Here is a 14,541-nt window from a genome sequence, read left to right on the forward strand (position 1 = left end):
CAGAGAAATTAGTTAAAATCTACATTCGTGAGGTACTTAGGCTTCACTGGGTTCCTATCTCCATTGTGTCCGACAGGGGCACCACTTTTACATCCAGGTTTTGGCAATGTTTGCATGAGAAGTTGGATACGAAGTTAGATATTAGCACAGCCTTCTATCCTCAGATCGACGGGCAATCTGAGTGGACTATTCAGGTTCTTGAGGATATGCTTCCTGCGTACCAGTTCTTGCCCTTAGCCAAATTTGCTTACAATAATAGCTATCACTCAAGTATTGATATGGCCCCATTTGAGGCATTGTATGGAAAGAGGTGTAGGTCTTCGATTAGATGGTTTGATGCAATAAAGGTGAGGTCGTGGGGTACTGACCTTCTGAGAGAGTCCCTACAGTAGGTGAAGGTGATTCAAGCCAAGCATTTGGCAGCGTAGAGTAGGCAGAAGGAGTATGCGGACCGCAAGGTCGGAGATCTTGAGTTTGAGGAAGAAGAGCAAGTGCTGTTGAAGGTCTCACCCATGAAAGGTAGGATGAGGTTTGGGAAGAAAGGCAAGCTTAGCCCGAGGTATATTGGTCCGATTGAGGTTCTCAAACGTGTGGGAAAGGCGGCTTATAAGTTGGCTTTACCTCCGGGTTTATCAGGCGTTCATCCAGTGTTCCATGTGTCGATGTTGAAGAGGTACCACGGTGATGGTTCCTATATTATCCGTTGGGATTCGATTTTGTTATATGAAAATCTGTCATATGAGAAAAAGCCTGCTGCTATCTTAGACAGGGATGTTCGCAAGTTGAGGCCCAAGGAAATAGCTTTTGTGAAAGTTCAGTGGAAGAAGCTACTTCGGAGACAGAGTTCGATATGCGTAGCAAATACCCTCGGCTTTTCGCCGAGTCAGGTAACTCCTCCCTAGTTTTCTCACCTTTATCCGCTCGGGGACGAACGATGTTTTTATTAGTATCTGGTATAACGACCCTTCCGGTTGTTATGTGAAATTAGGACTCCGTTAGGAATTTTGAGGCTGCGGGTGGATTCGTAGGGCGTCTTTTTGCATGAGTTCATACTTTGTGTTGCATTTTTTAGGCCTTGGACGAAATATGGGGTGATAGAGAGAAAACTAGAAAAAAATTGAGCTCACTACCCAAAACGAGCCACTATGGCGGTAGGAGTACCGCTGCCGCGGTATAGCTATAGCGGTAGGCTGACCGCTCCCAGCGGCCAACCACGTTCTCCAGGGGTCACTGTGGAAGGCGATTGCCCGCTATGGCGATACCGTTATAGCGGGGTATCGACAGCTATAGCGGTGAGCAGATTTATGTTGGGTCCGCTATAGCGGTGGCTTGGCCGCTATAGCAAGACCGCTACAGCCGCGAAACGATCGCCACGGCGGTCGACGGGGAGGCAGAAACCATATTTTAATGACTTAGTCTCATATTTTCATTCATAATACACCAACACACTTCCCAACAAGCACCTAGAGAGAATTTTCAAGCTAGGACAAGATAACCTCGAGAGGTAAGTTCCATTGTTTTTCATTCTATCATTCCCTTCCCCTAGAATGTCAATAAACCTTCTAAACTTGATGGGTTAGGGTTATCATCGCTTATTTATCATTTAAATGGATTGGTTAGTTGCTATTTGTTATAAATTGAACATTTAGAATCATAAACTAAGTGATTGGAGACCTAAGGTACTATAACAATGGAGTCTTTGCCATAAAAACTATTTGTAATGGGAATATTTGATAGAATGTTGTATAAATTGATGGTAAGTGAATACAAGGGGCCTTGATATATTGTTTATCACCTAGAAATCATCCACCCTTAGAATGGGGGAACGGAAGGGTATTCTTGCTTTGGTGTTTGTGAATTGAACAATGTGACTCATTGAGCATTCTATTTTTAGACCGTGAACGTATTGAGGCTTTGAGGAAAGAAAAGGTTGTAGTAGAGTAACCTGCGTGTTCCAGCTCTACTTTGAGGTAGGTTATGGTTTACTTAAGTTAGAATTTGGTTAGTTGATTGTAGGTTTTGTGATCTCCTTAGGACAAAGCATGTCTAGTTTTCAGGCATGGTATTATGTGGCTAAATTCCTTCATGAATGTGATTGAGTGATTGTGTAGGCTCAGTGTCGTTATTCCTGTATGATTGAATCTACAGTGGATGTGTTGTGATGAGAAGCTAATATAATATTCTCAAGGGTATTGTGACATGAAATGATGAGTTGATTGTGGATATTGGGAAGGTAAGAAACACTATTCTGTAAGAGGTATGGAAAGGCACTCATGTGACCTAGATTATGGGCTCGTGGTCTGAGGATCGTTCCGGAAATGAGAGGTACTTTTGATATGTCCCGCGATCGAGGTTCGTTCCGGAGCGGAGGTTTGTGCTCGGGTCCGAGGAGTATTTCGGAACGAGTGGTATATGGACACCATGGGTCCCCTGCAGGTCATGACTACTGAGCTAAGATATCAGCTAGCATGTATGTACAGCGAGTGAGGTTATTGTGATAAATTTATTTTAGTTGTGGCTTACATGATTGTGATGCTTGACATCTTGGTGATTTGATTGTGATTGTCCTTGGTTGACTTGCTGTGATTTATTAATATTCATGTCTATTCACTGCTTATTTTATTCTATTGATTTTATGAAATATGCATGATACTAATCTTAGTCGGCCTATAATATCTATCGGTACATAGTGTTTGTACTGATACTACCTTGTTGCATTCTTTGAGTGCAGATTATGATATAGAGACTGTTGCTCATCCTCACATCTAGCATGGAGGATAATTGTTGATAGATTTTAAGGCGAGCTTCTTCCCATGCCAGGCCGCCCGAAGATCTTCTTGCAATGATGTCTTTTCGTACTCTGGACATTATGGATTACTAATTTTTTAGACTTCAGATTCTTAGACATGTTTTTAGCTTAGATTCCTGTACGATGACTTTCAAATTTTGGTGATTTGTAATAGTTAGAACTTCCGCACTTATTTCAGTATTTATGGCATGACTTATTTTGTTCTTTTGATATTTGAATGAGTAATATTGTTTAGCTTGGTTAATATAAAATCGGATTGAATGGATGGGTGTTTTGTATGTTGGTTCGCCCACTAGGATTTAGATGGGTGCCAGTCATGGCAGGTTGGGTCATGACAGGTATGCTTCCTAGGATGCCCATAGTCGAGTGGAAGTGGGAGAGGATATCTATGGACTTTGTTATTGGTCTTCCGAAGACATTTGGCAAATTTGATTCGATTTGGGTCATTATTGACAGATTGACCAAGTTTTCCCATTTCATACTAGTTCAAGATCACTTATATCGCTCAGAAATTGGCCCAAATTTAAATCCGGGAGATTGTACGGGTATATGGGGTCCCTATTTCCATTATATCTGATAGAGCCACGCGGTTTACGTCTCGATTTTGTAGGACCTTGCAGTCCGACTTGGGTACTAGATTGGACCTTAGTACAACTTTTCAGCCTCAGACAGTTGGTCAGTTTAAGCGGACGATTCAAGTCCTGGAGGATATGCTCCAAGCTTGTGTGATTGATTTCAGTGGTCATTGGTACCAGTTCTTACTATTGGCAGAGTTTGCTTATAATAATAGTTACCACTCGAGCTTTGATATGGCCCCATTTGAGGCTCTTCATGGGAGGAGGTGTAGATCTCCTATTGGGTGGTTTGATGTGTTTGAGGTAAGGCCATGGGTGCTGACCATTCGAAAGAGTCCTTAGATAAAGTTAAGGTGATTTAGAAAAAGCTCTAGGTGACTCAGAGTAGACAGAAGGAATACGTGGATCGAAAGGCCCGAGATCTTTGAGTTCATGGTTGGAGAACAAGTTTTGTTGAAAGTCTCACCCATGAAAGGTGTGATGAGGTTTTGGGAAGAAAGGTAAGCTTAGCCCTATATTCATTGGTCCGTTTGAAATTCTCAATCGAGTGGGGGAGGTAGCCTATGAGCTGGCTTTGCCTCCAGGTTTGTTCAGGTTCATCCGGTATTTTGTGTCTCTATGTTGAAGAGATATCATGGTGATGGTTCTTTTATCATTCGTTGGGATTCAGTGCTATTGGATGAAAATTTATCTTATAAGGAAGAGCCGATTGCTATTCTAGATAGGGAGGTTCGTAAGTTGAGATCGAAAGAGATAGCGTCCGTGGAGGTTCAGTGGAAGACCCATCCCATTGAGAAAGCTACTTGGGAGACCAAATCCGTTATGTGTAATAAGTATCCCTAGCTTTTCGCGGAGTCAGGTACTTTCCCCCTTGTTTCCTTCTCTCTGTCCATTTGGGGACTAGCGGTTGCTTAATTGGTATCTATTGTAATGACCAACTCGGTCGTTAAGGTACTTTGACCATTTTGCACTTGTTAGCACCCTCCTGAGAATAGAAATGAGCTTAATGAGAACTCAAGAAGTTAGAAGTCTAAAAACTGAGACTTATGTGGTTTGTTGTAGTGCATTGAGTGAAACTTGCCTTCATTTTCGTCAGGGAGTGACTCAGTAAATTTGACCTTCGTTGGGAATTCCAAGGGCAAGGGTGAGTCCGTAGCATGATTTTACATTAATGTGCATGTTTTGTTTGTGTCTATAAGGCCTCGGATTGATGTTGAGTTTTTGGGTGGAAATATGGGGTGAGAAAACCAGGCTCACTAGTTGATTTAGACCGCTCCACTGGGCGTAGGACCGCTGCAGTAAGCATAGGACCGCTGTAGTCCGCCATAGCGGTGCGTGGTTGTCATCGCGGGAAATGGGAAAATAAATGACGTCCGCAATCGCGGGACAACTCCCACTATAGCGGAACCGCCGTAGCGAAAGTCGAATGTTGCAGCGGTCGATGGGAGGCAGAAACTGTGTTATATAGTCCATATTTCGAACACATTCCCCATATAATACAAAAAATAGTTCCCAAGAAATATTGAGGCAATTTTTCTAAGGCTAGGGCACCACTCTTCATCAAGGTAAGTCTCAACCTTTATCTTCATTCATTCCATAATCATCTTAAGTTCTTACATCCGCTAAAGGTTCTTTAATGGTGAATTGAAAGGTTAGAACCCTAGAACTTATGAAACCCTTAAATAATGAATGGGTTATTGATTTTATTGTTGCTTTATCATCTAAGAGTATTGAATATCACTTCCTAGGATGAGAATTCGATTATAAATGGTGGAATTGGTTGATTAAGACTTAGGGTTCCAATAAAAATGGAAGTTTTAACTTAAAAACTGATTGAAAAAGGTTAAATTGATTAGAAAACCCATGAATCGATAGAATATGATTGTTGGGATTGATATTAGTAGAAATTCACACTTAATGATAGTTCACCCAATTAAAGAGGGTAGAATAAGTTAGGTTCTCTTTCCCAAATTGTTATTTTATTGAGTAGATAATCAAATACTCACTTAGCGCTATAATTGCTAGACTTTGAACGTTCCGAAGCTTTGCGAAAGGGAAAAACTGTTGCAAAATAAGTGCATTGTTCCAGTTCGGCTTTGAGGTAGGTTATGGTTTACTTGAGTTAGACTTTGATTAGTTTATTGTATGTGTAGTAAAATTGATGGAAGAAAGTATGTATAGGTCTTCAGACACGTCTGGAGGGACTCTACTTAGGTTGGTATGATCTCTGATTTTGTGGGCTCGTCGCCATTGTTGTTATATACCGAAACCTAACTGGAATTTGTTATGTTATGAGAAGGAAGGAGTTCATATATACTCTTCTTGTGATTGAGATGATTTCATATTCAAGTTTTTTGATAAGTTGAATTGATTGAGTCCTGATATGACTTGTGGCATAATGCCTTGTGTTCTTTACATTCATATTGTTGACTGACCATATTCCACATTTACTGATGAATTGGAAGTACGTTGAGAAACACATTGTGATGAAAAACATAATATTTATACATATAAAGGCACAATTGACAGGGGGTAAGGATGTGGCCTAGTTAAGGGCTCGTGATCCGAGGTCAGTTCCGGAGCGAGTGGTACAGGGATGCCATGAGTCCCCTGAAGTTCATGGTTACTTGGGAAACAATACCATTTAGCACATGTGTACAAGGTTGAGATACTATCATTGTTACATTGCATTGCATTACAGTGTACTTACTTTATTCGTGTGGTCGGTTGATAACTGAACTTGTGATGGCTAAACTTATCTGATTTTTGAGACTACACTTATCTTATACCTGTGTTGGCTGAATTCTGTTCATGACATTATTTGTTTGTTTTGGTGTGCCTATCGGCCTATTCTATTAATTTTATGAACGTATGAATGATACTAATCTTAGTCGGCCTATGATACCTACCAGTACTGAGTGTTTGTAGTGATACTACCTTGCTGCACCCTTTTTAGTGTAGATTGTGTGCCGGAGACATCTTCCAGACCTCATATCTAGCTTGAGGCCAGTTCCTGATCAGATCCGAGGGTAAGCTCCTATTCATGCCATGCCTCCAGAAGATCTTTCCTCATTTGGATGTCTACTTTCATTCCAGACATTTATGATTATTTAGACATTTATTTCAGTCGTTAGACAACTTATGTTTTAGAGTCCTTGTACGATGACTTTGGATCTTTGGGTTGTAATAGTTAGGATTTCCGCATTAATATTTCTATTTATGGAATGACTAGATAATTATTTATTTATTTCATGAGTTGGCTTATAATTGGTTAAACGGTTTAATAATTAGTTAGAAGGGGATGGTTCACCCACTAGGGAGTTAGTGTTCGTGCCACTAACGGCTACTTGGGTCGTGACATCAGTTCACAGCAAACTTTTTAAAATCTTTTCAAAAAGGATTGGATACCAAGGTGAACCTCAGCACAACTTTTCATCCTCAGACAAATGGCCAGGTAGAGTGCACTATTTAGACTCTTGAGGACATGTTGAGAGAATGTGTCCTAGACTTCAAAGGTAATTGGGATAATCATTTGCTACTTATTGAGTTTACTTATAATAACAGTTATCATGTTAGTATCAAGATGGCACTGTCCGAAGCTCTGTATAGGCGAATGTGTAGATCACCCATTGGGTGGTTCGAAGTTGGTGAAGCAGGATTGTTAGGGGTCTATCAGGCTATGGAGAAAGTCAAGTTAATACAAGAGCATTTGAAAACGGCTCAGAGTCGCCAGAAGTCCTATTTTGATGTGCGACGAAGAGACTTAGAGTTTTAAGTTGATGATTAGGCATTCTTAAAGGTCTCACCTATGAAAGGTGTGATGAGATTTGGCAAGAAAGGGAAACTTAGTCCCAGATATATTAGACCTTATAGAATCCTGCGAAAGATTGGTAAAGTTGCTTATAAGCTTGAGTTGCCACAAGAATTAGCTGCTCACACCCAGTATTTCATGTATCCATGTTGAGGAAGTGTGTGGGAGACCCATCGTTGGTTATTCCAACCGAAACTACAATGGTTAAGGATGGTTTAACCTATGAAGAGATCCCTATGGCTATTCTTGATTGTCAGGTTCACAAGTGGAGAACTAAAAAAGTTGCCTCAGTAAAGGTGTTGTGGAGGAATCAAAAAATCGAAAAGGCTACATGGGAAGCCAAAGAAGACATGAAATCCAGATTTCTGCATGTATTTGAAGGGAAAGCAGAGAGTGTTCAAGGTAAATACTCTCTATATCCATATCATGTCCCTTACGTATTCATGCATCATGTTTCACGTTCACATCCATGTATCACTAGTCATTTCTCATGTTCCAATACTCATGTTCCTATGTAATCATATCAGCTCAGTGCCCATGTTCTATGTCATGTTTCCTCATATTCATGTACTCAAGCCATGTCCAGTCGCATTCCTAACCATGACTCATCATTCGAGGACGAACGATCCCAAAGGGGAGATATTGTAACACCTCATACCTTCAAACTAAGCTATGTTCATGATTCAGTAACTAGGAAACCAGATGGGGAGTGTTAGGATTTAAAAAATCGTTCAGCTTTGAAATTCACATTTTTAAGACATGTTATACGGACCGTATAATCTTATACGGGCTGTACAATTGTGTCGTATCTAGACCGCCAGAATTTTAACTTTTTGTTTAAGACTTATGATGGGGTTTACGGTCCGTATAAATTTATAGGTTCGTACCTTGAATCGTATAAAATAATACGGGCCATACCTTGACACTGTATCAAGCCATGGGAAAATTGCATGTTCTGGAAATTTGGCAATCGAAGTACAGTCAACTTATATGGACGATACATTTAGGTACGGGCCATATAATGCGACCGTATAACTGCCGATGCACTGAAAAGTATAAAAACGTGATGTTCAGTCTTTTTATGTTATTTTTATCTTTGCAAGCCCTAAAACAAAGGTTTTCTCCTTCTATCACTCTTATACACCAAGGTAAGTGTATTCCAAGCATTCCAAGTGAATTATAGCATATACATACGAATTCTAAATAGAAAATCATTTTTTCTAACCTAGGGTTTTCAAGAAATCCCATCTCATGACTCAAGGTTCAAGCTTGTGGATTTCTTCTTCAAGACACAAACTTTCTTACAAGTTTTTGAGTAACTAAGGTATGTAGGGTTTCTATCCACATGTGGGAACATCATTGTTCTTCCCCATACCACGTTTATTCATGAAAATACAAAGTTTTGCAAAAACCTAGGGTTTTCATTCTCATTCATAAAGACCCTAAATTACATGTATCGTGATATACTATGTTTGAACCATTACTTCGTTATTGTATCTTGATAATCTATTTCGGTTACTGGGAATCCGCCTGTAATCCATGAATACCTATGTTTCACATTCTATGGGTTCTTAAATGCAAGTTATGAATTATTATGCTTAATTCCATGAAATCCTACATGTTTCCATGTTTTAATACAAGTTATATTATGTATCTATACTTATGTTAAATTATCTTACACACCATGTTCAGTGGAGGATTACATACCATGTTCACTAAGGGGGTTCGAAAAATAAATTGTAGTGATTAGGATTTGAACTTGGAACCTCAAGGTGAATTTTGAACACCCTAAACTACTGAACCAACCTCTTCTCTTGTTTTTAGGGTGTTCAAAAGCTATATATGTACTTAAAAAATAAAAAAAATACTTTACATATACGGTGTAATTTTTGCCGAGGGTGTTCGGGTGGAAACCCTCGGCAGGCCGTAGATCCACCCCTGACCATGTTACAAGTCATGTCTATGTAATTCATGGGCTTCTCAACCAACTATATCCATGTTCATGTTTTTGGAGTTGCACGGATTACCGAGAAGGTTTAATACCTGAAACTATGTATGCCAGCGTAGGATAAGGATCGCTCCACCCAGTTAGGATGATTCATTGATGTTACCCATTGGGGGTTACTAGATACATTCATGTCATGTTCATATCTCGTAACCCGACAAGGTACGAGATAGCTTAGCTGATTGGGCAGAGATCAGATGCACGTGGTGGTTACATGTCAGTTATCCTAAGGCTGTCCTACTTAAAATGTTTTACTCCTGTTATATATATATCCATGTCAGATGATACTCATATTCATGTTCAGCTTACAATTACAGTTTCAATTTCAGTCCTTTATTATTTCATGTGCCATGTTTGTTCTTTCAATTGCTTTACATACTAGTATAATTCAAATGTATTGATGTCCCTATTGCCACGGGCTTGCATTTCACGATGCAGGTACTGATTTACAGGATGATAAATCTACTGGTTAGGACATTGCTCGTATCATCTTTTGGGGAGCCCCATCTCATTCGCGGTTTTGTCTTTATTTATATTTCATGTTCATGTTAGGAATGCAGTCAAGGTATGTCGGGGGCCTTGTCCTAGTAAATAGTTTAGCAGTCAAAGGTTTTATAGACTAGTTTAGTTATGTCAAGTTAGATATTCAGTTAAGTTAGCCTTGTTGGCCACATTATTATATTTTCAGACTATTTCTGCATTCATGATATCAATACTATTTTCAGACATATGATTCCTTAAACCCCATGCTTTATTCAGAATGTTCATAACTTAAGTTATATTTCGTATCAGTACATGCCCCATGTTGATTTAGTAAGCCATGTGGTTCGCTCGGTCACATGCAGTCAGGCACCGAGTGTGATGTTACACCAAAGCCATAGTTCATGCTTGACAAGGCAGGGGGCGTGGTAGAGGACGAGGTTGAGCAAGAGCCTGCACTGCTACACCAGCCAGGAGGCGAGCACCGGCCATTGCTCAAGCCCGCGGGATGTGACTCCCCCGCCACGAGAGGGGAGATCCGGAGAATCTGTTCGGCGTACGAGGTTGGAACCCTCTAGGCACCAGCTAGATTCATTGCTAATCCTATTATTCACGATATATTGGTGCGCATCTTGAGCTTCTTTGAAGGTAAGGCCCAAGGGGGCATACTACCGGCTACTCCAGAGGGTTCTCAAACCAGAGTTAAAGCTCAGACTCCCGATCCTATGGTTGTTACAGGGTATAGGACCCTAGAGGCACAGCCAGCTACTGCCATGGCTCCTCAGTTTCAGGGATTACCAATTCCAGGTGTTGTTATTCGCCCAATTTCCCAGTCTACTATGACCATTGAGGAGCAAAACAGGTGAGACAAGTTTGAGAAGATAAAGCCACCACAGTATTATGGGCTCCTGCTAATCACGCATATGAGTTTCTAGTTAGTCATCATGAGCCCTTACATAATTTGGGATTAGTTGAGTCTAATGGAGTGCACTTCATTGCATTTCAGATGGTTGGCCTCGCCAAGCAGTGGTGAAGGGTTTTAATTGAGATTAGGCCAGCTGGGTCTCCTCTACTTACTTGTGCTGAGTTTTCTCGCGTGTTTCTGGAGAAATAAGTTCCCCGTAGCTTGAGGGATGAGAGGTGTGAGAAGTTTGACAGACTGGAGCCGCATGGGATGTCCGTAACCGAGTATGAGATGATGCTTCACTCCCTATCTTGTCATTCTTTAACCATTTTACCTGATGATACTGAGAGGATTAAGAAGTTTATCAGGGGGTTGTCTTATCTTCTTCGACTTGTAGAAACACATGTGGTGACTTCGGGAGGTACTTTTCAGGCAGCGATGGATGTCCTTAGGAGTATTTAGACTATTAGACGTCATGAGTTTACAGATAGACCAGGTAATAAGCCCCGCAAGTATGGAAGTTATGTAGGTACCTCATCTAGAGGTAGGAATCACTATGTTAGAGGTTATGGTACTCAGTTAGGTAAGCCAGCTCAAGAAGCGATTCAGGCTTTGACAGTTGTTTTTCGATTCATGGTGCTCATGGTTCAGGGCACAACTCTCAGGGTTCTTATTACCAACCTAGAGGCTGAGGTGGTCATTATGGTTATTCTAGCTCTTCTTAGCAGCCAGTGGTATGTCGGGGATGTTATGAGTGTAGTAACTTGGGGCATTTCACCACGGAGTGCCCCAGACTTAGAAAGGGTGGCTCACACTCAAGTTCTCAAATTCCTACACTAAGGTCAGTGCAACAGCCGACTAGAGGCGGTGCACCGAGTGGCAGAGGTGGTTCCTATTCTAGTAGAGCTAGTGCTTAGACAGGTCGTGGTTGTGGTCGTAGAGGTTCTCAGGCTGAGGGTGGTTATGCTCAGTGCTATGCATTTCCAGGTAGACCAGAGGCAGAGGCTTCTGATGCAGTCATCAAAAGCGCTATTTCGATTTGTCGTCAGTCAGCTATAATATTATTTGATCGAGGCTCTACATACTCTTATGTGTCTACTTACTTTACTTTGGGTTTGGTTATGCTATGTTAGTTGCTTGAGTTCCCTGTTAGTGTCTTTAATCCTGTTGAGGATTCGGTAGTGGTGGATTGAGTGTATCGATCTTGTGTTGTGACTTTGATAGGATATGACACTTAGGTTGATTTGATGTTTCTACACATGGTAGACTTTGATATTATCCTAGGTATGAATTGGTTGTCCCCTTATCATGCGATCTTAGACTGTCATTCTAAGATAATTACCTTAGTTGTGCCGGGAGTCCCCAGGTTGGAGTGGAACGGTACCATTAGTCATGCGCTGAAGAAGGTGATATCATTTCTTAATACTCATCGGATGGTTGAGAAGGGTTATCTAGCTTATTTTTCTTATGTTTGGTATACGAGTATCGATTCTCCTCCACTTGAGTCAGTACCAGTAGTGAGGGAGTTTCTCAAGGTGTTTCCAACATACCTACCAGGTGTTCCACTGGATCGTGACATCAACATTTGCATTGATTTCTAGCCGGCTACCAAGCCCATTTCTATTCCTCTATAACGGATGGCGCTAACACAGTTGAAGGAATTGAAGCAACGGTTGTAAGACATGTTGAGTAAGGGGTTCATTAGACCTAGTGTTTCCCCGTAGGGTGCTCAGGTGTTGTTTATGAATAAGAAGAATGGGTCTATGCACATGTGTATCAAAAGTTGAACAAGGTGACCATCAAGAACAAGTATCTCATTCCCCTCATTGATGATTTGTTTGATCAACTTCAGGGTGCATCGATCTTCTCCAAGATCAATTTGAGGTCCGACTATCACCAATTGAAGATTAGGGCTAAGGATATCCGTAAGACAGCTTTCAGGACCCGTTATGGTCATTATGAGTTTCTAGCTATGTCTTTTGGGCTGACCAATGCCCCAATAACCTTTATGTACTTAATAAGTGGTGTTTTCAGACCGTACTTAGACTCCTTCCTGATTGTTTTGATTGTTGACATCTTGATATACTTTCGTAGTAGAGTGGAGCATGAGAAGCATTTGAGGATCGTGCTTGGGATTCTTACGGAGAAGCAGTTATATGCTAAGTTTTTGAAGTGTGAGTTTTGGCTCGACCCTATGGCATTTTTGGCTCATATGGTGACCAAGGATGGTATTATGGTAGATCCCAAGAAGATTGAGACCATTTGTTATTGGGTCAAGCCTACTTCAGTTACTTAGATTCGGAGTTTCGTTGGCCTCGCTAGTTACTATCGGCTTTTTGTAGAGAGAATTTCATCTATCCCATATCAATTAACCAGATTTACTCGGAAGAATGTACTTTTTCAGTGGCCGGATGAGTGCAAAGCGAGCTTTCAAAATCTCAAGACTTTATTGACTACAACTACTATTTTGACTCTTCCTGTGGAGGGAAAGGGTTATACTGTGTGTTGTAATGCTTCATGGAGTGTCCTTTGTTGTGTGCTGATACAGAAAGGGAAAGTTATATCTTATGCTTTGAGGCAGTTGAAGGTTCATGAGAAGAACTACCCCACACATGATCTGGAGTTAGCGGTGGTAGTATTTGCATTGAAGATTTGGAGGCATTACCTCTATGGTGTTCATGGTGAGGTGCTTACTGCTCATAAGAGCCTTCAATACATTTTCAATGAGAGGGATCTTAATTTGAGGAAGCGAAGGTGTTTAGAGATGCATAAGGACTATGATATGTCAATTCTTTATCATCCGGGCAAGGCCAATGCATTGGCAGATGCCTATGAGTTGCAAGGCGGTGAGAATGGGTAGCCTAATATGTTTACAGGGAGGGGAGAGACCATTCACTATGGATGTGCAGTCGTTGGCAAATAGATTAGTAAGACTTGATATTTCTAAACCTGAAAAGGTTCTAGCTTTTGTAGAGGTACAGTCTTCTTTGTTGGATCAGATTATAGCCCAGTAGTTTTATGATGCAAAGTTGTGCAAAATTCAAGAGAAGGTGTTGAAGGGAAAGTTAAGGGAGGCAATTGTAATGACCCACCTAGTCGTTATAGTCTTTTCCGGTACTTTTGACCATTTTCCGAGCTTGTTTAGCTCACATTTGAACTGAGAGGATTGTTGGCACGTTTCTCAAGGTTTTTAAATAGGAATTAGGAGACTTTTTGAGAATTTGGGCTTTAAGCGAAAAAGAGTTGACTCAAAGTTGACTTTTGGGTAAACGAACCTTTTTTGAAAATCCATTGATTTTGAGAGGTCAGGATGGTCTTTTAGGACTTGTGTGTATATTTGATTTGGTTCCCGATGCACTCAAGTGCATTTTGGGACTCGAGTTGAGAAGTTAATGTTGAGATATATGGTCTTGACTAGTTCAACAAAACCTCTGTTGGGAAGTTTGAGGCCACGAGTGCGTTCGTAGCGTGTTTTTATGTGTGTCTATGTATGTGGTATGTGAGCAGATGGCCTTGGGTGATAGATAGATTTCAGGATTGAGATTGTGATTATTTGCGAAAGTTCTAGTTACGGTGCGCCTTGCTATAGTGGTTGCCGATGCAAGCCACATCAACATTTACGGCTATAGTGGTTGCCGATAAAGACATCGGCAACACCGCTATAGCGGTTGCTAAGTCGCTGAAGCAGCCAAGTGCATTTGTTGGTTGACCGTCCTGGCGGTCTAAGTGGCCGTCAAGGCGGGACTGCCGCATCGGTCCCGTAGCTGCAAAATTGGGCTGAGTATTTCATAAACTGAGTATTAAAAGCCCTAAGTCCCTCATCCCTTATTATTTTGACTTTAGAGTTCTTGAGAGCTTTTCAAGGTGATTCTTGGGGGAAACTCTTGAGGGTAAGTTCTTCTATTTCCTTTACTATTCCATTGTCATTAATCACCTTAGAATTTTTTTGTCTTGATA

General features: G+C 40.9%; 1 protein-coding gene across 1 annotated transcript; it reads left to right on the plus strand.

Annotated features, from left to right (window-relative positions):
• Nucleotides 1-662: 662 nt before the first annotated feature.
• LOC132058048 (uncharacterized) lies at nt 663-7,159 on the plus strand. Its single transcript, XM_059450615.1, has 4 exons — nt 663-887; nt 3,472-3,687; nt 6,346-6,413; nt 6,949-7,159. The coding sequence occupies exons 1-4, from the start codon at nt 663-665 to the stop codon at nt 7,157-7,159; spliced, it is 720 nt and encodes a 239-aa protein (XP_059306598.1).
• The last annotated feature ends 7,382 nt before the right edge of the window (nt 7,160-14,541 follow it).

This window comes from Lycium ferocissimum, chromosome 5 (genome assembly GCF_029784015.1).
Source record: "Lycium ferocissimum isolate CSIRO_LF1 chromosome 5, AGI_CSIRO_Lferr_CH_V1, whole genome shotgun sequence".
Classification (NCBI taxonomy): Eukaryota; Viridiplantae; Streptophyta; class Magnoliopsida; order Solanales; family Solanaceae; genus Lycium; species Lycium ferocissimum.